The sequence below is a fragment of the Molossus molossus genome, unplaced genomic scaffold, assembly GCF_014108415.1.
Source record: "Molossus molossus isolate mMolMol1 unplaced genomic scaffold, mMolMol1.p scaffold_m16_p_4, whole genome shotgun sequence".
In the NCBI taxonomy this organism is placed as follows: domain Eukaryota; kingdom Metazoa; phylum Chordata; class Mammalia; order Chiroptera; family Molossidae; genus Molossus; species Molossus molossus.
Genome location: NW_023425377.1, coordinates 7,907,296 through 7,928,488, shown reverse-complemented (window position 1 = coordinate 7,928,488; position 21,193 = coordinate 7,907,296). Strand labels below are relative to the sequence as shown.

At 46.8% G+C, this 21,193-nt stretch overlaps 1 protein-coding gene across 1 annotated transcript in view; it reads left to right on the top strand.

Annotated features, from left to right (window-relative positions):
- DOCK2 (dedicator of cytokinesis 2) overlaps positions 1–21,193 on the top strand; it is a 364,075-nt gene that overhangs the window by 54,618 nt on the left and 288,264 nt on the right. Inside the window, exons 11-22 of the mRNA XM_036240222.1 lie at positions 90–165; positions 1,330–1,406; positions 1,876–2,001; positions 3,178–3,302; positions 8,527–8,625; positions 10,344–10,416; positions 10,519–10,622; positions 11,800–11,983; positions 12,117–12,214; positions 13,954–14,043; positions 15,032–15,132; positions 15,980–16,114. Coding sequence (XP_036096115.1) covers positions 90–165; positions 1,330–1,406; positions 1,876–2,001; positions 3,178–3,302; positions 8,527–8,625; positions 10,344–10,416; positions 10,519–10,622; positions 11,800–11,983; positions 12,117–12,214; positions 13,954–14,043; positions 15,032–15,132; positions 15,980–16,114 — 1,288 coding nt within the window. The remainder of the gene's footprint in view (positions 1–89; positions 166–1,329; positions 1,407–1,875; positions 2,002–3,177; positions 3,303–8,526; positions 8,626–10,343; positions 10,417–10,518; positions 10,623–11,799; positions 11,984–12,116; positions 12,215–13,953; positions 14,044–15,031; positions 15,133–15,979; positions 16,115–21,193) is intronic.

Below are 21,193 nucleotides of genomic sequence, written 5' to 3'. Positions count from 1 at the left end.
CCGATGCAGCCTTCTGCCCTGCGCTCTCACCCCATGGCCGTCCCTTCCTGGGCGCACGACTGACACTGTTCATTTCCTCCTTTTTCTAGTCATGGACATCACAGACATCATCAAGGGGAAAGCAGAGAGTGACGAAGAGAAGCAGCACTTCATCCCTTTCCACCCGTGAGAGACCTCCCCTTTATCTCTATTCTCGGCAGGCACACCCTTGGTCACTGAGGGCTGCTCGAAAGCAGGGTGGACCGGTTCTCTGAGGAGGTGACATCCAGATGGGGCCTCCCAGGGAGGGCAGGACGAGAGCGATGGTCTCAGGGCCAGGGCACTAGAAACAACCACCTTCCACCCGTTCCTTCAGCAAAGGGTATTCAGTCAGCAAACTCTGATCAAAGGGCTGGCAGAGGGCCGGGCACTGAGCTAGGCACGAGGGATGGCAAGGTGAACAAGATAGGCACGGCCCTGTCTTCCTGACACTCATATTTAGATGGGGAATGAAACACAATCAACCAAAGGTGAATGCACTTGTTACAAGTACAACAGGGACCACGACATGGAAGTGGCCGCACCCTGGGGACATGCCACAGGGAACCCTGACCTAGTTCTCGTGGGAAGAAGGTTCCATGACTGGAGAGGAGGGTGGTGAAGAAGGCCAATGTCCTTTCCCTGCTTCAAAAGGCATCTGTGAGAAAGTGGGACTCCCCGTTTGAGACTGTTGCCCTTGCTTTGTTACCCCAAGGGTGGGCCGAGAAGAACGGTGTTTCCTTGTGGGCATGAGCTCAGTGACTCTGGTGAAGGTGTGTGGTTAGGACTTAGCAGGAGCAGGGCTTGGAACCCTTCCTCCTTGGTGCATGGGTCAACGTTCAGCCACTGAGCCACACCAGCCAGGCAAATCCTTCCTTCTCAAGAATCTTCCTCGGAATAAAAAATGGCCCCAACTGGTGGCATTTTTAGGTATTCCCAAACTTCAGAGCCACATTGCTTTGTGAAAGAGAGATGTGTCTTTTTTTTTTTTTAAGTATCTTTATTGTTGAAAGTTTTACAGATGTCCCTCCTTTTTTGTGTGCATTGAACCCTTTCTCCCCGCTCCTACCCCCCTCCTGCCTCCCTCACACTATTGTCTGTGTCCGTTGGTAATGCAATATATGCACGTAAGTTCTTGGTTTATGTCTTTCTGCCCCCCCTCCCCTTCTGGGGCTTCTCGATGACACAGCAGGCTCACTTTCACCTGAGGTTTCGGGAGGGTCTGGGCCACTTTCCGGAGCACGTGGAACCACCAGGTGGGGACTGCATGCGGGCATCCTGCGAGCATTTTGTGTTCTCTTCCCTTTCCAGGGTGACAGCTGAGAATGACTTCCTGCACAGTCTGTTGGGCAAAGTGACGACCTTCAAGGGAGACAGCGGAGGGCAAGGTACAGTGCCAATTCGCCAAGTGGACGGGGCCTGCCTCTGGCTGGGGAGCCCTTGATTCTTCAACACACAGATCAAATTCCTGAACCTTGGGAAAGACAGCCTTCCTCCCAGACAGACCATCGCAAAGAACAGGGCATGTGATCCATAGAGATGGAGACACATATCCTAGAGCCCAAAGGAAGAGAGGGACTCATGTATCCTGACGGTCTCCTGTATGTCACTTTAATTGTTTCCTTATTTGATTTTGCCCTTCCCACAGTTCTGTGAGATAGGTGGCATCACCCCCATTTGACAGGTGCTGACACTGCTAGAGTAATTGCGGGGGAACCAAGGCGGGAGATGTCTGGTTCCAGGTGTCTGCTGCCAGTCTGCTCCCTCAGACAGAGACCACGGGAGAGCTCGTGGGAGGGGGAGACCGAGAGAGCACCTCGAAGACACTGGCTCTTCACAACGAGCCTTTCCTTCCAGGCCTCTGGGTGACCATGAAGATGCTCGTGGGTGACATCATCCAGATCCGCAAGGACTACCCGCACCTGGTGGACAGGACCACTGTGGTGGCCAGGAAGCTGGGCTTCCCAGAGATCATCATGCCAGGTCTGGCCTTTCCCTGGGGCGCTTGGCGGTCCAGCTTGTTGAATCCTTTCTTTCCACAGAATCGACTCCTCTCATTTCTACCGCTTTTCTCTAATTCTCCCTGAAGGTAACCACCGAAAACAATTTTTATATCTAGAGAAATTTTCAACGCATTCATATTATAAACGCAAACACATAAATGTATACATGCGTTTTCACACCCACAAATGGGATTGTACTTTATATACCATTACTTTGTATACTTTATACAGTGTTCTGCCACTTGCTTCATTGCTTACTAATTTATCATGGACATCCTTTCTACTTGCTGCATAGAGAATATGTCCATTCTTTTGGGGAGAATATTATCATTCTCTTAAATTTTTAAACTATTTTTTTTTTTATTACCAAAGGACTTTATGCTTGTCGTAAAATGTTCAAATAGCTTGAAGAGGTATAAAGTGAAACATTAAAAGCTCTCTCAAATCTTTGTCTCCAGATGTAACCACTACTATTAACATTTTCCAAATGTGTACGTAATAAAAGGAAAACAACCGAGATTATATGAGATTCTTTTGAAACCTCCCTTTTTGTCTTAAACTTTGTGTCCACAACTGTTCTCTCCGACTCCCCCTTCCTTCCACAGCCGCAGGCTGGTCCACTGGAGGCCTGCACTGTAATGTCTTCCTGCCGACTTGACCTGAGACCTCAGTTTCTTGTGATTTTCAATTCTTCATGCCCCTGGTTCCCGAAGACCCTTCGCACCTTGTCCCTGACCCTGTGTTCCTTGGACACACACAGTGTTGTGTCTCCACAGAGTGAAAAACACCTGTGAATGTGCACAGTTGTTATTAACGGGCCCAGATCGGTCCAACTGGAACTTTCCTTTGCCTTCCCAGAAGGTGTCACTAGAGGACGAAAATTAAATGCTTTTAACAGAGAGAACTACAGGGCCGATTCTGACCATCCTACCTCCCTCTTTGCAACTGATTTCCTAACGTTCCTCCATCCCCTTGTTACCTACTTCTCCAGTCGCCCTTATGAAGTAAATGCCTTTTCTGAGCAGTTCTGACTTTAATTTCATCAATAGGCATCAAGGTGGGGCACTTTCGCTCCCTGGCCCATTCTCCTCGCCCTCTAGTCAGTGTCTCTCCAGCAGCAGAGGCTCCAACTCTTGTCTCTCTCCCTCTGCCTCAGGGGATGTCAGAAACGACATCTACATCACTCTCCTGCAAGGCGACTTTGACAAGTACAACAAGACCACGCAGAGGAACATGGAAGTGATCATGTGTGTGTGCGCGGAGGATGGCAAAACGTTATCTGTAAGGAACCCTGCTGTTGCTCTGGGTGACTAGTCCCCCTTGGGTGTCCCTGCATAAAGATTTGCTTTTCCCACCCCCGACTCAGCTCTCTAAATGCCAGCTGCCTTCGGGAAGGTGTTGAGTAAAGTGATCTACACCTTAGAGCTCAGTTAGCACAATAGCTCGTGATAAGACCCTGTGTCCTTTCTTTACACCAAAGCAGTTCCTCAATGTCTGCTCCTTTTCTTTCATTTTCTCCTCCTCCTCCTCCTCCTCCTCCTCCTCCTCCTCCTCCTCCTCCTCCTCCATTCTCTTTCTTTTGGCTTGGCCTCATCTTATAGGTTAGCCTTTTGCAGCTAAAATGTTGTTCTCATTGACACATGAGCTGGTTTATTCAGGAAAAATTCATGGCAAGAAAGAGGATCAACACAGAGCCTTGGGCTGGTGGAGACTCAGGATGTGCTCAAAACAGACATTCCCAACCCCAAATCTAGCGCCCAGCGCCCAGCGCCCAGCGCCCAGCGCCCAGCTAGGAATTCTGGTGGGAAGCCTTATTCGTACATTGGTCTCCAGGGGGCCGGCAGAGCATTAAGAATGCAAAGCACATCTCTATAAACCTTTATACAGCATACGTCCTGTACAATATCTGTCACGTGTGTTTACATTTACTTACGTATATTTCCTTTAAGGTTGTCAGCAGTTGTGTCCCGCGTGTGGGAGGGTTTTGTATCTCAATTCCTCCTTTCAGAACACTCAGCTGAGGATACAGTTGCTCTCAGCAGAAGTTTCAGTGTGGGCAAATGTTCCTCTTAGGCTGCAGTAGGTGGTCACCGCACAGGAGAGTAGGGTCTGAGTATCGCTACATCATCTGCTCCAGCCTGGAGCCTGGAGCTCAGGCAGACTTTGCTTCCCTCTACCTAAGAATAACTAGCATTATAGAGGCATTCCAATGTGCCAGGTACCATGGTAAGTATGATGCATTACCGTTATTATCCCCACTGTACAGAGGGGGAACCAAGCAACTGTTCCAAGGTCATGAAGTTAGTATAAAGCAGAGGAGAGTTTTGATTCCAGGTTTTCGGGCCTCTTAAACACTTCACTTCAATGCCTGGACATTTACAAAATCATCCAATTCATTTCTCATTCCTAAATAGGCTAACAACCAATTCTATCGCATTCTTTTTTAACTTTAAAGAAATGCCCACAATTGCCTCTTTAGTTCATAGAGACTGGCCCCATTACTGTCTCGCTGGGCAGCACTCAACCCTGAACTCACCTTCTTGTGCTCCCCTTGTTGGGTTCTGAAACTTTCCTGAAAAATATAGTAAGTGAGAGGCACTTTGCTCAAAGGAATGGAAAGGAAGAGTAGAGCTGTTACCCGAAGGGGAATTTACGTTTCCCAAATGTGCAGACCACGGCTTCGGAGTTGTTTTTATCCAGCTCCCTGTTGGAGAATTTACCCAGCTTCATTTTTTTGCAAACACTGCTATGCTCGCCCTCGATGCTGCCGAAGGACCACGGAGAGGAAACGGCTCACAGGCAAGCAGGCGTCTCATCTAGTTTCTGGGCCCTTCTTTCTCCCACCTCTGCCCCCCTTCCAAGTCACACCGCGCCAGGCTGCACAGGCGCACTTAGCACAGATGAATATACAAGCAGTACGCTGGGAGCTGAGGGGAAGAGGCAGCTGCGGGTCATGGGGATAATTTGCAGAGTCATCTATTAGGGGAAGTGGTGGGGGAGTTCAGTTGACTGACTACTGAAAGTTGCTCTGGAAGCCCGTGGGAGGCGTTCCTTTCTCTCTGCCAAGTAAATATTACTGCTTCACTAAGTGCCAGGCAGCACACGCACAATCCCTCTGACACAGTGGGCCCCTGTGGGAACAGACCCCTTGAGGGGCACCAGCTTTCCCTCCTGCCCCAGGCGCACCCTGCCCTTGGCAGAGCGGGGCCAGAGGGCAGAGTAGGGTGTATTTGTCCTTGGTTCACTTTGGGGTCTCAGCCACCTTGCTCAGGTAGGGCCACAGCAGAGACGCTCATGGGGTGGGTTCTAGGAGGAGGAGAGTTCAGATCCAAGCCTCTCCTGTTAGCCGTGTGATCTTGGGCACGTTTGTTTGTCTATAAAAGAGTAATAAGACTCTCTTTCCCATGGGATTGCAGGTTAAATGAAATGGTAGGTGGAAGGCACTTTGAATGCAGTAAATACTTAGTAACAGGAAGGAGGATAGCATTAAGAGAAGGTGGACCTACTACAAGGTGAAGCCCTGGGCAGGAATTGAGGGGTTCAAATGGGCAATCCAATGTGGATGCCTGAAGCAAGTTTGAGGAGAATCAAAAAGGCTCAGAGGCCAGGCTGAGAAACCTCTGCTCTTCTGAGACCAACTAGTTTAGGTGGTGGAGGTAGGGCGTGGGGGCAGTGTGGTGTAGTGGTTAAAGTGATGCCTCCGGGGCCAGGCAGCCAGGCTCAAAGCCCAGCTCAGCCCAGGTTAGCAGGATGACCTTGAACAAGCCACACGATCTCGCTATACCTAAGGTTCGCTGTCTGAAACTGAGACCAGCAGTGGCATCTTACTCTTGTGAATACCAAACGAGGTAATCTACATAATAGGTGTTCATTACAGCCATCCATCTCTACTGGACAGGCACGCCGTCTCCAGGCCGGATTCCCCCACGGAGGTTAATCGGCACCTCCCCGTGAGGCGGCCTTGTCAGTGCAGAACACTTCCCGTCCCTCAGAGTGTGTTCCCATCCATGGTGTCATCTGCTCCTCAGTGATTCCTACGAGATAAACAGGGCCTGTCTTAGGAGCCTGATTGTCCTGCCGCAGAAGCATGTCTGCCAAGGCCAAGTCAGCATTAAAGCCTCCAGGCTTCCTAATTCCTGCTTGAACTGACCTGAAGCCAGCGAGAAGCTTCTAGCTGTTAATTGGGGGCCACAGGGGTAGGCAATGAAGGAAATTATTGAACAAGCTTACTTGAGACATATACAAATCTATATTCTCTAGACATACTTGGCAACATTCAATTTATCTCTGAAGTGTTGAGGGTCTTAGGCCTTTTTCAGCATAATACTGAGACTTTTCTCCAGCCTTAGGCATCAGAATTTTTCATCATCAAAGGCCCCTGACTGGGTAGCTCAGTTGGTTAGAGCGTCGTCCCCATATGTCAAGGTTGTGGGTTCAATTCCCGGGCAAAGCACATACAAGAATCAACTAATGAATATATAAAGTGGAACAACAATTGATCTCGCTGTCTCCTTCTTCACCTCTCTCTCTGTCTCAAAAAAAGAAATGAATAAAATTTAAAAAAAAAAAAATGTTTTTTCATCATCAGGACAGTTTTGTGAGATTCAGTTGCCTGCCATAACAGCAATTTTACTTTCAACAGAGATAGATGTGTATTTTCAGATTTTACAAGCTATATAGAATTAACTGGAGCTACAGAAACTCTATGCCCATAAATGTTACCAGCTATCAATCTTGGGAGGCAAGAAGGCATCTAGGTTGTTCTGGAAGGAACACTGGGCCAAGAGTAGAGGGTCTGAGATGCAGTCCCAGCTCCACTCCTTTTTGGGCAAGTGACTTACCCTCTGCTCGCTGGTGAAATGGGGATAATAATGGTAATCATCAGAGGTGTTTCTGAGGATTGAAATACGTGAGGTAGTGTGTGTAAGGGGCTTAGCAAAATGCTGGACAAAAAGCACTCTCTGAATTGTTAGAAAAACCTTGGAAGTGTGTTTACTACCCTGAGAATTTCTCAAAGGCTTCCTCCCAGTGAAAACCAGGAGAGTTGTAGTATGTCTTTCCTTATTTCCATTTCACTGGTTACTCTTGTTTTTATTTTTTAGAGATGAGTTCTGAAAGGATACACACACACACACATATATTATTATTATTATTATTATTATTATTATTCCTCACCCGAGGATATTTTTGCATTTATCTTCAGATAGAGTGGGAGGGAGAGAGGGAGGGAGAGAGAGAGAAACATCGATGTGAGAGAGACACATTGAGTGGCTGCCACCTGCACGACCCCAACTGGGGCAGGGGATAAACTGCAGCCAAGGTACGTGCCCTTAGCGGGAACTGAATCTGGTGACTCTCACCACGGACTATCTTATCATATAAATGCCCAGAGGTACACAGTTTTGCAGTTTTGGGGGCTTGGAGCTGCAAAAATAATCCTCACATCCCTGAGTGTCTGCAGACTTGAGGTTAAAATCAGCTGGTCTGGTATAAAAACTACACTTAGGCCTCTTTTGGGTGATCTTAGCTTAGATCTTTTTTGGTGGCCCAATAGCAAGAATGAGCAGAGAGAAAGAATTAGGGACTGGCTTACTCTACTAAGAGGTAATTCCTTATTACTTGGAGGGTGACTTTTTTGGCAAGGAATAAATATCCTATTCAGGTATGCTTCTCCGTGCCCTATGCAGCATGTCCTTCCCGCATTTTGGCCCAGAGCCTACATGGACTCTTTCTTCAAGATCCTCAACTGTCAGTGCCTCTGAGAAATCTTTCCTGAGTCCTCAGCTGGAACTAGTGTCTCTTCTCTGTACCCTTTAGTAGTGAACACATCTGTCTGTCATCACATCGCATTGCTTAGTGACCTGTCTGCTGGTCTAGTGATCCCTCCACCAAACTGAACTCTCACGTCAGGTTTAATATCTGACTCAGGTCCGTAACCCAGAGCTTAGCATGGGTCTGGTAACTGGAAGATGCTTCGCAGCTGTGGGCTCCCTCAGCCCGCTCTGACTGGGTCTGTCTGAAGCCCCGAGCTCCCCCCCCCCCTTTCCCGGCTCCTGCTGGCACGTTTTGGTGTGATAGCATCAGAAATCCATCAGCACAGCTACTGCCTGACTGATCTGAGCCTGTTTGTAAACTTTATGCACAGTCAGATTTAGGAAACAGATAGGATTAATAAGACTGGCAGCATGCAGTAACTCCAGGACTGGTTACCACTGACAATAAGGCCGCCACGTCAGCCCTGGCGCGCGCCGGCAGTCTCCAGAATGCAAGTTAATAGAATTTCTGTAGTTAAGCAGCTGTCGCTCTCAAGCCTGGGGACACTCATGTGTAAATGTGGAAGGTAGAAGGGCCATGTGGGTACCTGGCAGAAAGATTGGGAGAGGCAAGGTTTTCCTGGGTTCTAAGGACAGCCTAGGTCTTGGGACCAAAATTACCCAAGCACAGAAAATGGCAGTTCTGTAGAATTTTCTCTCTCTCTGTTTTTTTCTTCACCCCCTTGGGTCAGAATGCAATTTGCATGGGAGCCGGGGACAAGCCCATGAATGAATACCGGTCTGTCGTGTACTATCAAGTCAAACAGCCACGGTGGATGGAAACAGTCAAGGTAATAATAATAGTAATAAATTATAATAGTAGCAGCAAACGTGTCTGGGGGCTCTGCGGCACCAGCCTAGGATCCGAAGCAATACCCCAGCCAGTGCCCAGTGTGGTCGGGCAGGGGAAATGGTGGCCCCGTGGGTGAGCACTCCGGTTCCCTTGATCTCTCTTCACTGTGGATTTGTCGGATGGTCCTCTCGTGGACGGTGCGCAGCCCATCGAGCTGGGTCGTAACGTCAGCAACGAGGAGTGACAGAGCCATGAGCAAATGTGAGGCTATACAAGGCCACCTGGCATGTGAAAGACAACCTCCTGGGAGGGTGCTTCAGATGGCAGTGGCATTAATCAAACATTCACATTACCCGGCTGTCACACGAAGCAGAAAAGAATATTGTGCCCTGGAAGAAGAGTTTGGGATTATTCAGTGAACAGTGACGCTTGGCCACCGCTTCAGACATCTCTGCCTTGTAACTAGTAGCAGTCTTGACTCACTCTGTGCTCTGAACCCAAACTCAAGATGTTCATAAGACTCGCTCTGCAGAGGCAGAGAGTCAAACCTCCGAGGTTCTTGCCAGGCACCTGTATTCCTGTTCTCCGTGAGGTTCCCTGTGCTCACTCTCTTCAAAATGACGGCCTGCCCAACTCCGGGGTCAGAAAGGGTGGCGTTCTCGTGCACCCCAGTTATATCTCTTAGCAAGCCCTTGGTCCCTGGCTGGTATAACTATGCATCACCCCATGTGGACCACGAGCTCTTTGAATTTCGGGGACTTCCCTCAATGTAGCCAGTGGCTCCCGTGATTGGAGCACACAGTAACCATTCTGCACACGGGGAAGCGCGAATTAGCCGGCAGCTGCCCGTGAGGCCCACGGTTCTTTTGTTCTGTACGAAACACACAGATGTGGACCTCTTCAGGCTCAATTTTCATTTTCGAGAGCAGATAGCTCCCAAAGTATGCATCTGTTTGGATTTTAATAGTCATCTGTGCAATGTAAACTTGTCCCTTTTAAGCATCAAAGTGGTTTCTCGCAGGTTCTCTGCCTTGGCCTGAATTGCAAGTTACACGCATTACAGAGACACCTGCCGGGTTGGGGGGGGGGGCAGTCCAGAGCCAGGCCAAACTCATCTCACTTAAGAGTGCAGCAGACCACCCAATGGACAGCGCAACTGCAATGACCAAGGAGTGATTCTCTTGGCTCATTGTCCTCGGAGACGAAAGCATCTGGACGTGTGTCCAAATAAGAATGGTAATGAGCCCTAGGATTTACTCAAATATTATTGGGTTCCAGCATTTTTATTAATTTGCATAAATGAGAATCCTCAAGCATACCCCCCTAACGACCGTTGTCAATTTGCTAAGCCTGCTGCCATTGCTGAGCCCCGGGGCGTGTGAGGAGAGTGTGCAGTGTGCGGCGCATCGAATCCTGTGCCGAAGTTATGTGACTGTTATGTCAATTTGGGGAGATTCATTTTCCCTCGCTATAATTTACGGACCTCTTTTCATTGGCTGGGATTGCAGTGTGCTAAATGGATTACATTTGGTACTTTATTTTCTCTTCATAGCTAGTTCTTATGTAATTTATTTACAGTTCATCAGGCTTGATGGGTGGGTGATAAATCAGCATGTAGCACTCTCGGTGAAATGGTCAGACTGCCTTTTGGGGGTGGGGGAGAGGGGAGGGCTGTGTTACTCATGGTCTCCTGAGTTCTGGTTTCTGCCTGCGGAGGTGGCTGTCCCCATTGAAGACATGCAGAGGATCCACCTGCGATTCATGTTTCGACATCGCTCATCCCTAGAATGTGAGTACCGACCAAGTGGCATCTCTGCAGCTCCCCCAGGGCAAGAGGAGGGGGACAGCTGGGTGGCCGTCTCCTTTCCTGACCTCGCAATGCTATTTCCAGCGAAAGATAAAGGAGAAAAGAACTTTGCCATGTCCTACGTGAAGTTGATGAAGGAAGATGGGACCACGCTGCAGGACGGATGCCACGACTTGGTCGTCCTAAAGGTATCAGGCGTTGGAAGTAACTGTGCAGTGAGGGGGCTGCAGGAGGCAATGGGGCGTGGTAGGGAAGACTAGTGGTTAGCAACAGGGACCCCTCCCCCCACCCCCACACACACACCCAGGATCACACACACCATGGCTTAGAAGCTTTGGGGCCTTGTATGAAATCTTAACTTCTCCAGGCCTCTGTTACCTCATCTCTGCAGTTAGTTTTCAATTTACTCACCTTCCTGAAGCCTCAGTTTCCCCACCTGTGAAGTGAGGACAATAGTAGCCACAGCAATTAAAACTGTTGCAAGACTTACATGAAGTGAACGAAGGCATGTAACTTAGTATGACACCTAGTCCATAGTGAGGGCTCACCAAATGTTAACTCTTGTAATGCTTATCGGCACGCCAAGGGACTCACGCATGGATCACGCTACGTGTGCTATGTGCATGACTGCCATTTAGTCTGTTCGAAACTTCTAGGAAGTAGGTAATATGATTAATCCTCAGTTCGATCATGAGAAAAATGTGACACAGAGAGACCAAGGAATGCATCCAAGATGACACAGATTTGTGAATAGTAGAACAGGGACTAGATCCCAGGACTTTCAGACTCTGGTGCTTTTGCTATTATTAACTGCTTTAAGCTGATTCTTTATCTTGCTGGTGCACATGTGTATTTAGATCTCAAAACTTTCAGGATGAATGAAAATGTCCTCTCTGGGAAGCTTCAATTTCCTTTTGCTTTAAGGAAGTCCATAGAGCAGCGGTTCTCAACCTGTGGGTTGCGACCCCTTTGGGGGTCAAACGACCCTTTCACAGGGGTCGCTTAAGAGATAACAGTAGCAAAATTACAGTTATGAAGTGGCAACGAAAATAATTTTATGGTTGGGGGTCACCACAATATGAGGAACTGTATTAAAGGGCCGCGGCATTAGGAAGGTTGAGAACCGCTGCCCTAGAGCTTTTAACTGGTTAATCAACCCCTTTTCCATAATGTAACCTTGGGTTCCTGCCTATTTTGTGGAAAAGTAGCTGCGCCCTACCAGCTGATGTTTATTACTTCTCTGATGACTTCCTCACTATTTCTGACCCTCCCCACCTCACCTAGTGGCATCTGGCCACTGCAAGCTCTGTGTAGCACTGGGGGTGTACCCTGGGCTCGGGGAAGTAACCAAGGTGTTGTTTCCAGGGGGACAGCAAAAAGATGGAAGATGCCAGTGCTTACCTGACTCTTCCTTCTTATCGACACCACATGGAAAACAAGGGGTCCACTCTGAGTCGAAGCTCCAGCAGTGTCGGGGGGCTCTCTGTCAGCTCCCGGGATGTGTTCTCCATTTCTACCCTGGTGTGCTCCACAAAGCTCACCCAGAATGGTAAGGGAACTCTTGAGAGGTGTGTGCATGTGTGTGTGCACATGTGTTTGCGCATGTGTGTGTGTATTGGAGGTCCTGATATGGAGAGTTTAGGCCAGTAATAGTAATTGTACTTGTCTGGACTCTGTTTTAGTGGGCTTACTGGGTTTGCTGAAGTGGCGTATGAAGCCGCAACTACTACAGGAGAATTTAGAGAAATTGAAGATTGTGGATGGAGAGGAAGTGGTGAAGGTCAGTATTCATCTACCGGTGACAGAGCTTTGCATCACGAGGACTGCGAGAGGAAGGGAAATGTTGAAGGAGATGGGACAACCTTTACTCTGACAATGGACACAGTGTGCCAAATGGCCATGAGAAACCATTACTGGGAAATTTGGGGAGTGATTTGGTCCAATGACACTGAATGTCGAGCTACAGAAAAGTTTGGTTGTGCTCGTTTCTGAAAGTAGGTCAGTATGGGTGCAGATGCTGGCTCACCTGCTTGCCAACCCTCTGTGATCATATTGTGAATAGAACATATTTCTCAGGGTTGTTGTGAGCATTCAAGGTGATGATGTTTAAAATTTACTCAGCACAGTCTCTTGCATGGAGTACCCAATAATTGAACGAAAGCATACAACATATATAAAGTTCATGAAAAGGTAACTATTATTTTTGTTGTTATAAATTGCTATGGTAGTGTGATGTCTTAGTACAACCTACACATTACTGTTAGAAATAACAAAGTGTTGTTGGTTTCCGCTGCCTGGAGAGCATTATGCTTTAAACATGAGAAAGGGAAAGACATCAGGGTTCACATTTGAAGTGAAACAAGCAGAAAACAATGCAAGTGTCAGAAGCAGTGTCATGTCCACCTGGTGGTGGAGAAGATAGTCTCTGAAGTTCAGACCTAAGGAAGCAGCCCCCCTCTCCAGGCTACGGATTGGGATAAGTGTTCCCCAGAGGCCCTGGTGATCTTGTCCCGTCAGGAAGCTCCGAAAGTAAACACCTTTATATGGTAGCTCTGTGTTTTGAGAGAATCTAGGAAATATTGACCCACCCCTTAGGAGGGAGGGGTATCACATTTTAGTTAATTGCTCATCTCTGGGGGGGAAAAAAAGGTTGAATTTCCAGATCTCGGCTTTAAATGTACAACATTGACCCGCCTACCTGGTTCAGCAATGGCAGAAAGGTTCCCCAAACAGTCTTTCATAAGGTTGGTCACCTTTGAGCAGCTTAGAGAAAACACCTGGGAGCAAATACCAGTGTCTCCTTTTTTGTATTATTTTCTCTTTTTAAGAAAGTTTGTTATTGAAGTATAATATATAAACAATGACATAGGTACAGAATACTTATTTTAAAAGTACAATTTGATGTACAGGTTGGGGCAAAAGTAGGTTTATGGTTGTGAGTATGCAAAACAGATTTTATTCTCATGTTATTATTTATTAATTATTGTATTATTTTCCATACAAACAACTTTTGCCCCACCCTGTATTTTTATGCATGTACACATCCATGTACCCACTGCCTAGATCAAAATACAGAACATTTTAGCACCTCGGTAGGTTCCCTCATATTCTTCTCAGTTAGTAACCCACTCAGGGGTAACCGCTAACCTAACGACTATCATCATTGATGGGTTTTTGCCTATTTTTAAATTTCATAAAAAGAGAGTGATAAAGAATGTGCATGTTTGTGTCAGACTTATCTTATTTACACAGTGCCCTTGAGGGCTGCTCTCATCGTTGCATGCAGAAGTAGTTTGCTCTGTTTTACTGCTGTGGATTTTTCTGTTGTGTGAAAATGCCACCATATATTCATCCACTGTGCTGCTGGTGGACAACTGGGGTGCTCCGAGTTCTGGTTCTTGTGAACTTGGACCCCCTTGACCATGGCACCTCGTGGATGAGTGCTGTCATTTTCTTGGAGAAGTGGGTTTCTGGGTCACCTGCACTCTTTCTTAATGCGAACTTGATTATTTTGCCCAGTTCCTCCAAGACACTCTGGATGCCCTCTTCAACATCATGATGGAGCATTCTCAAAGCAACGAGTATGACATCCTCGTCTTCGATGCTTTGGTAAGAGAGGGGACGGGTGTATATGACATAGACCTGAATGTGTGTCACACTGAGAGAACCCTGAGCACTTAGGCCGTTGTGGTCCTTTTCATAAATCTTTTGGAGGAATTGTAATTTTAAGCAACCAGACCAATGAATGAGTTCACTTGCCTGCATGGGCAGAATGCGAAAAGGGGACTCTTCAGTGCTGATGTCAGAGTAGCGCTGGTTGAAAGTACATGAAGCTGGATGTCATGAATAATTGAGCTGGCTTTCCATGATGCCAGGAGCTAGTCTCTGGCCAGGTTGTGAAGGAGCCACATGTGTCCTAAATCTCCTTTATCTTCTTCTTCTTCACAGTCTCCAACTCCCCAGCGTCCTACCCAGAACCTTCTATACCATCCAGATCTTCCTTCTTTCCATTTTCCCAACTGGTCTCTTCCTTCTCTCACTGTTCCAAAGTACATTTCCTCGGCGTCGGGTCAAAATAAACATAAGAAACATTTGCATTAGGATATCGGTGACCAGCAGAATGTTAATGTGTCAACCCCTTGTGTCAGTGACATTTACATTTATAATGAGGTGGCTTGGAGACCACTGTGACTTAGTCTAGTGTTTCCCAAGAGGGTCTTCTGGAAAGATGCTCCCTGACAAAAAGAACCTTTGATTCAAGCACTTACGGAAATGCTGAACATCGCATGATCCTCTTGGAGAGTCCCGATGCACATAGGTGTATTAAAGACGCAGATAAGTCCTGCAATAAAGGGGGCAGTCGAATGATGGCAACCTGAGATTTCTCAAACTTATCCAACCATGAAACCCTTTGATCTCAGAATGCTCTGTAGCATACTGTATGAAACCCTTTTTAGGGGAGGCATAACCTTAATGAAAAGGACTAAAGATATATGAGTGAGCTAATTCCCAGCTAAAAGTTTTGATAGGGGTTCAGTTGTGCCATGTGAATATGGCTACCTGTCCCCAAAACACTGATTCCTTGCCTCTTCCTCAGATCTACATAATAGGACTCATTGCTGACCGGAAATTCCAGCATTTCAACACCGTTCTGGAGGCTTACATTCAACAGCATTTCAGTGCTACCTTAGCTTACAAGTAAGTGACTGTGCACCCCCTTTGCCCTGCCAGGGTGCCCACGGCACAAGGAACTTGAGAATTTTCCTCTGGTCACTAGCCTGTGCGAGTTCTCCCTTTTCTGACAAAATCCAATCTGTGCCTGGGTTATTTGGATTAAATAAAAATAGGTAAACCCATAAGTTGAGATGAATACTTCTGGTGACAGAAGTACATAGAAGTGTTCATTAATTCATCCATGCATTCGGTCAACTATCACTTACTGAGCAGCTACTACTTGTGATAAACACTGGGATTCAAAGGCTACAGAGAAGCAAGTGCACACACCAAGCAGCTCACTATAGCTTGGGTATGGGGAACTGAGGTGAGGGTTAGAAATGGGAGATGATGCTGGGAAGGGTGGTGGAGGCCAGTTTGTGAAGGGGCCTTGAAAGGAGGTCAAGTAGTTTGAAGTCTTCCTTGCTGGAACTGAAGAAACACGTAAAGTCTAATTAGGCAAGGGAGTTCCATGATATCACAAGAACATTTTAGTAGGAAGAAAAAGCTGAAAAAGACATCAGCACCACCATTATTCCCAATCATATTCTAATTGCAACTAGTTCTCCTAGTCAAAAGAAATTTCTTCCTCACTAGTTTATATATTTTTTTTTCTTTGCTGCCTTTTTACAAGCAGGAAATAATTATCCATGCTCTGTATTAAACATAATTTTTAAGCAGAGTTATTTTTATGGTTGTAAATGAGTGAGTAAGCTTAGTTAGACCGCCACCTTTAACCTTTGATTGAAAGCCTTATAATTTACTGAGCAAACTAATTACCATTCTGTGAGTTGGGAAGAGATGTATTTTGAAAATATAATCCCTTATTCAGGAAATTGATGACGGTGCTGAAGACTTACTTGGATACCTCCAGCAGAGGGGAGCAGTGTGAGCCTATCCTAAGAACCCTTAAAGCTTTGGAATACGTGTTCAAGTTCATTGTTCGGTCAAGAACACTATTTTCACAGTGAGTACTTGTTATGTGAGAGTGATTGATTAGCTCTGCAGTTCCTTTGGGATACCACAGTATCTGTGCCATTGGAGTAGTGATCTTACAAAATGATCATCAGCCATCCGTTAAAAACCCAACTTAGAGAGGTAGGAATAGGTAATAATTTGTTCCTTGTAAATCTATTTGGGAAAAAAAAAGATCTAAACATGTTGTAGAGTCATGTTTTATCCAATGAACATGATTTGTGATTTGAGGCTCTTCAGTGTTTTATCTGTTCTTCATTGGATTGGAGATGTGGTGAAAACTCTCCAGGAATTTATATTCTGTGGGGTTAGAGAGAGCAGAATGCAGAGAGTTTGATATTTCTTTGGCTCTTAGAGGTCGTACATGATAGATAAACTGGTATTTGCAGTTAACCTGACTGTCCTTGAGATCCTAATGGCCAAAACGTAAGCTGAGAAGTTAGAATACTTAAAAGACATGATGTTTGATGGTCAGTATTACAGAGGTTAGCTGTTCTTTTAAATGGTTTTAGAGAGGAGACATTCAAATACAACCTGCAAAAAGAACAATTTATATTCCTGGCTATTAAGGCAAAGTTAGGTTGGAAATTGGGTATATGTATGATTAGGTTGGTCATGTGCAATGGGAGAGAAGAAAAAAACATACTGGAAATATATTGTTTAGATTCTTATCAGTACAAATGAAGAACATTAAACTCAAATTGACTTACAGATAAATAGGACTTTATTATATTTTACATTATTGAAAAATCCATGGGGTTTATTGGCTTCAGGCATGGCTAGATCTGGATGCTTAATACCATTGGGGTAGTCTCTCTCTAGATTTTGGCTCTGCTTTCCTTTTGCTAGTTGCCTTCTAAGGCAAGTTTTCCAAGGATGAGGCCCTTTGAAATCTCAAGTTCATATTATATTAGCTTAAGCAATCCTAGATTCCTTGTGGTCCCAGCAAAATTCTATGCCAAGAACTGTGTTGGGTCATATGTTAAGATCCTAAACCATGTGACCAAGGGAATAAATATGCCGATTGTGTAGTAGTGGTCACATGTGCACCTCTGGAGCCATGGTTTGGGTCAACAATTTCTGGTGTACACTTGGTTAGTTGGACAAAAGAAAACAGAAGTCTAGTCATCATTTTGATCATGACAACAAATAGGCTACGATAGCTTCATACTTGACAAGGCATCTGAAATGGGTAATCATTTGAGATTCTCCTAAAACATTCGTTGAGATTTCAGATGATAAATTGCATTTTGTACCATGTCACAAAGCATATGTCTTTTAGGTTATTCTAAAAATGAAGTATCTGTTTCAATTCCTCTGGTCTGTCAGTTATTCAAGACAGAGACTATGCATTAAAGTCTTAGGAGTATTTTTCTAAGTTGGAGAGCTACTTGTCAATTATTTGAAATCCAAATAGGAGACAACTGTGGGCCTTTCTAAGGGTTGAATTTCTTGGAGTAGTTCATAGATTCAAATTGTAATTCTAGATTAATAGGCAAGGATATCTTATTTCATCTTCCAAATGAGATCTTCAGATCTACAAGAACATATTCTTTTCATTTATCTCCTGCCCAGTCTTTCCTTTTGATGGACTGATTTAATGTCCTCCTCTCCCTCCCTCTGTCCTTGTCTTCACTCTCTTAGTTTTTGTCTGCCTCCACAAGAGCACAGCATTCGTACATTTGCTTCCTTCCTCTCTGCCTCAAGGCACGTCATCTTGCAGAGCCCCTGGCTCTTCATTTAGTGTACATTCAGTGCTGCTGGAACCAAAGTGACTTTTGGCTTGTTGAGGAGTCATCTGTTAGACCTTACTGTATCCTCAGCACCGTGTGCCAAACACCACTGACATTCAGCACTACCTGCTAGATCAACTCCGTTTGGGGGGCTAAGAGAAGGAATTTGGTGAGAAGAGATGTCTCTAGGGTGACCAAGGCCTAATCTTGAATCTTTTCTCATGAACATAAATGTAGGCAGACCTGCAGGCAGGGTCTAGGACCTCATGCTGAAGGAAGTTAGACTTCCTGTGTCTTGTTCATTTTCAGAGCAGTGGTTTGCTCTCCCGTGGATCCTCGAGGACATTGGGAAGTGATGGGGGTATTTTTCCCTATATTAGGAGTGCACTCTACTTAGGAAACTGGAAAAGAGAAGGTCCGACACTTTGCAATTGCTAAGCCAGCTGGTGGAAAATTGGAATATAATGATTGCTCTGAGGGCTGTTGTGTCTGGTATTGTGTTTGTTTCCTGTCATTCCTTTGTCCTCTTTGCTCATGTGCATAATTGCAGCGGCTCCAGCTCCCATTAGCTATTCCCTTGCCATTTTGTCTTTGCACACGCTGCACACGCACATGTGCAAGGGCTGGGATTTTCCTGGATAGACTTGCAGGATGCAGTTGGGTAAGGGAGGAAGAGAAGATGTTGACAAGGATGGGAATTTTTTAAAGGATTATTTATTTCTATCATATAGCCAAAGAAAATGATTTTCCTGGACCCTCTTGTGTGACTAGCTCCTGAGTCAGTCTGGGGCAGGTATCTCTGGGCACATGCCTGTGCTGTGGCCACATCGGAAGCTGGCAGACCTGACGGGAGCTTCTGCCATAGGGAAGCAGGATTAAAAATATGGGAAATGCCTAAATTATAGGAAGTGTGTCCAAAAGATGTCAGGTGGCCATAAATAGGACCAATATCTACCAAGCTTTTCTAGAATGACTGAGCCCCTGGGAGATACAGAGCATAGCGAGGCACATTCAGAAAGAGCTGAAATGATTATCTTCTAGGCATTGAGCTTCTTTATAAAACCTTGCAGTGCCTTTTATCCAAAAGCTCAGGCAGCCCGCTGAGCGGATCCCAAGGTTTCTGAGCAGTGGAGTTACTCAGAGTCTATAGTAGCCTGTGCTTCCCTGATCCGCATGATGGACACTGACCAGCTCTCTGCCTGCTGGCCAGGCACAAAGACATGAGACTGCAGTGCTTCTGGAAGGAGGACTCCAAAAGAGACAAGACCCAGCACGGGGCTGCAGTAGGATATGCCCCTGCTTGTCTGCATGCCTTACAAGTCCTAGCGCTGCCCTAGGCGAGGGTGCCGGAGGCATTGTGGGGTCATGGTCAGTGTTGTACTCATCACTGCTGGCTCAGTGATGGGCAGTGTTTACATTGGACGGACCTTGCCAGGGTCACAGTTCTGTCCCCGTAAGTGCCTGGCTTACAAAGTGAGGAGCCCAGCCACTCTGAGCCTCAATTTCTCCATCCATAAATGGGTATAAACCGGCTCTTGGCGTTTTGATAATGAAATGAGATTTGTGTACAAAGTTCTCCATGTAGTATCTGGTACTTATGCCATAGACTTAGCTGGTATCATGTTTTTCACCTAGCAGAGACAGCAGGGCGCTGTTTCAGAATCTCAGATTTAAACTAGGAGGAGGGAGTTCTAGTGTCTTGATTCATTCTCAAAATGTGGCCCACTGATCATGCTATCCTAAGCATTTCTTGCTGTTTATTTTTTAAGAGTAGGGGAATACCTTTACCGGGTGTCTGTGCTTCCTAAGGTCCGCAATGCAGGGACTCGTACGGCCCCATGAATTCACCTTGGTGTGTCGCTGGCGCGTTGGGTGGGCCCTGCTCATGCCCGCTGCTTCCCTTCCCGTGTGTGCTCAGGCCCCTCTGGCCCAAGCGGCCGTGTGCCCAGCTCTCTGTTCCTGTCTTTGGCATCATGCCTTTTGCACTGTTGCAGACCCGATTATTCTGTTCTAGTTCCTCCTCCTCAGTGCGATCCCCGTCTCCTGGGGCTGCTCTGCCATCCACAAACCCCTTCTCCACCCCCATCCCCACCCACTTTGCTTACGAGAGTCAGTCTGCTCTGGGTTAAAGGCCCAGACTCCAGAGCTAGGCTACTTGGGTTTGAACTCTACATTTGAATTCTACCACCACTGTTTACAGACATTTATGACTTTGGACACATGAGTTAGTCTGCCTAAAGCTCAGTTTTCTCATATGTAAAACAGGCACGTAAAACCCTTGCAGGGGTCTCGTGCAGACTAAAGGCGCTGATGGGTGTCAGGCACTTAGCCCAGCGCCTGTCTCAGCGCGAGTGCCCACGGTTCTTATGATCGGCTAAGTGTGTTCACTTACCAGCTCCATCAGCCTTCAGAGAAACCCTATGGAGAACCTCGGGTCCTGCTCCATCTCCTCCGAGTCCTCACACACTCCATGCCCGCTGCACAGACCTTCCTAGCTATGGCCCGGACTCCTGACTCCCGCCCAGATATCTGCTTGCTCACCCCTCGCCTCCTTCCCATCTTCCCGCACACGTCTCCTTCGCCAACCTGGTCCTGATGCCGGGCCTGCCCCCAGACTCCGATTCCCCTCCCTCTTACTCTGGCTTTCTCTCCTTTCTCCTCCCCACAGCACTCATCGCAGGTGAGCGTGTCATGTAAGAATTAGTTACGCTTCTGCCTAAGCTCTCTCCCTGCGAGAATGTCAGCTCCAGGAAGACAGGGGTCTTTGTTCTGTGCTGTATCCCGAGCACGAGAACAGCACCCGGCATGCGGTGTGAAATGGGACACCGCCTCTGCCCCCCTTCCACAGATCAGGAGACTGAGGCTTGGATTCAAGCTCCGAGGTCACACAGCTAGGAATCAGCAGAGCGAGGCTTCCCATTCTCCCTCGTCTGATGAAGCCAATGTAAGAACCGAACTTTCTCAGGGCCATGCCGGGGTGAGGTGTGGATGGCCGAGAGGAGGGTCCTGAGAGAGAACAGCGCTGACTGGGGGTGTGGACCTCCTTGCTGTCAGCGCTGCTGACAGGCACCAGGCTGTGTGGGCTCAGGTGCGCCCATCCCCCAGCACAGAGGATTTCAATAAAGAAAACGATGATTTGGAGGAGTTTCAGGAAAGGCATCCTCATCATTTTGGCGAAGCTATCCAGGCAACCGTGACTTTATCCTCGTAGCCTCCCAAGGAATGAGGAAAGCAAAGCTGACCGAGGGCTAGCCCAGGTGAACTCACACTCCTTGGAAAAGAGTTGCCGGTCAGGGGAGGAGAAATGCACTCAACATGCTCCAGGCGTGGTCCACTCC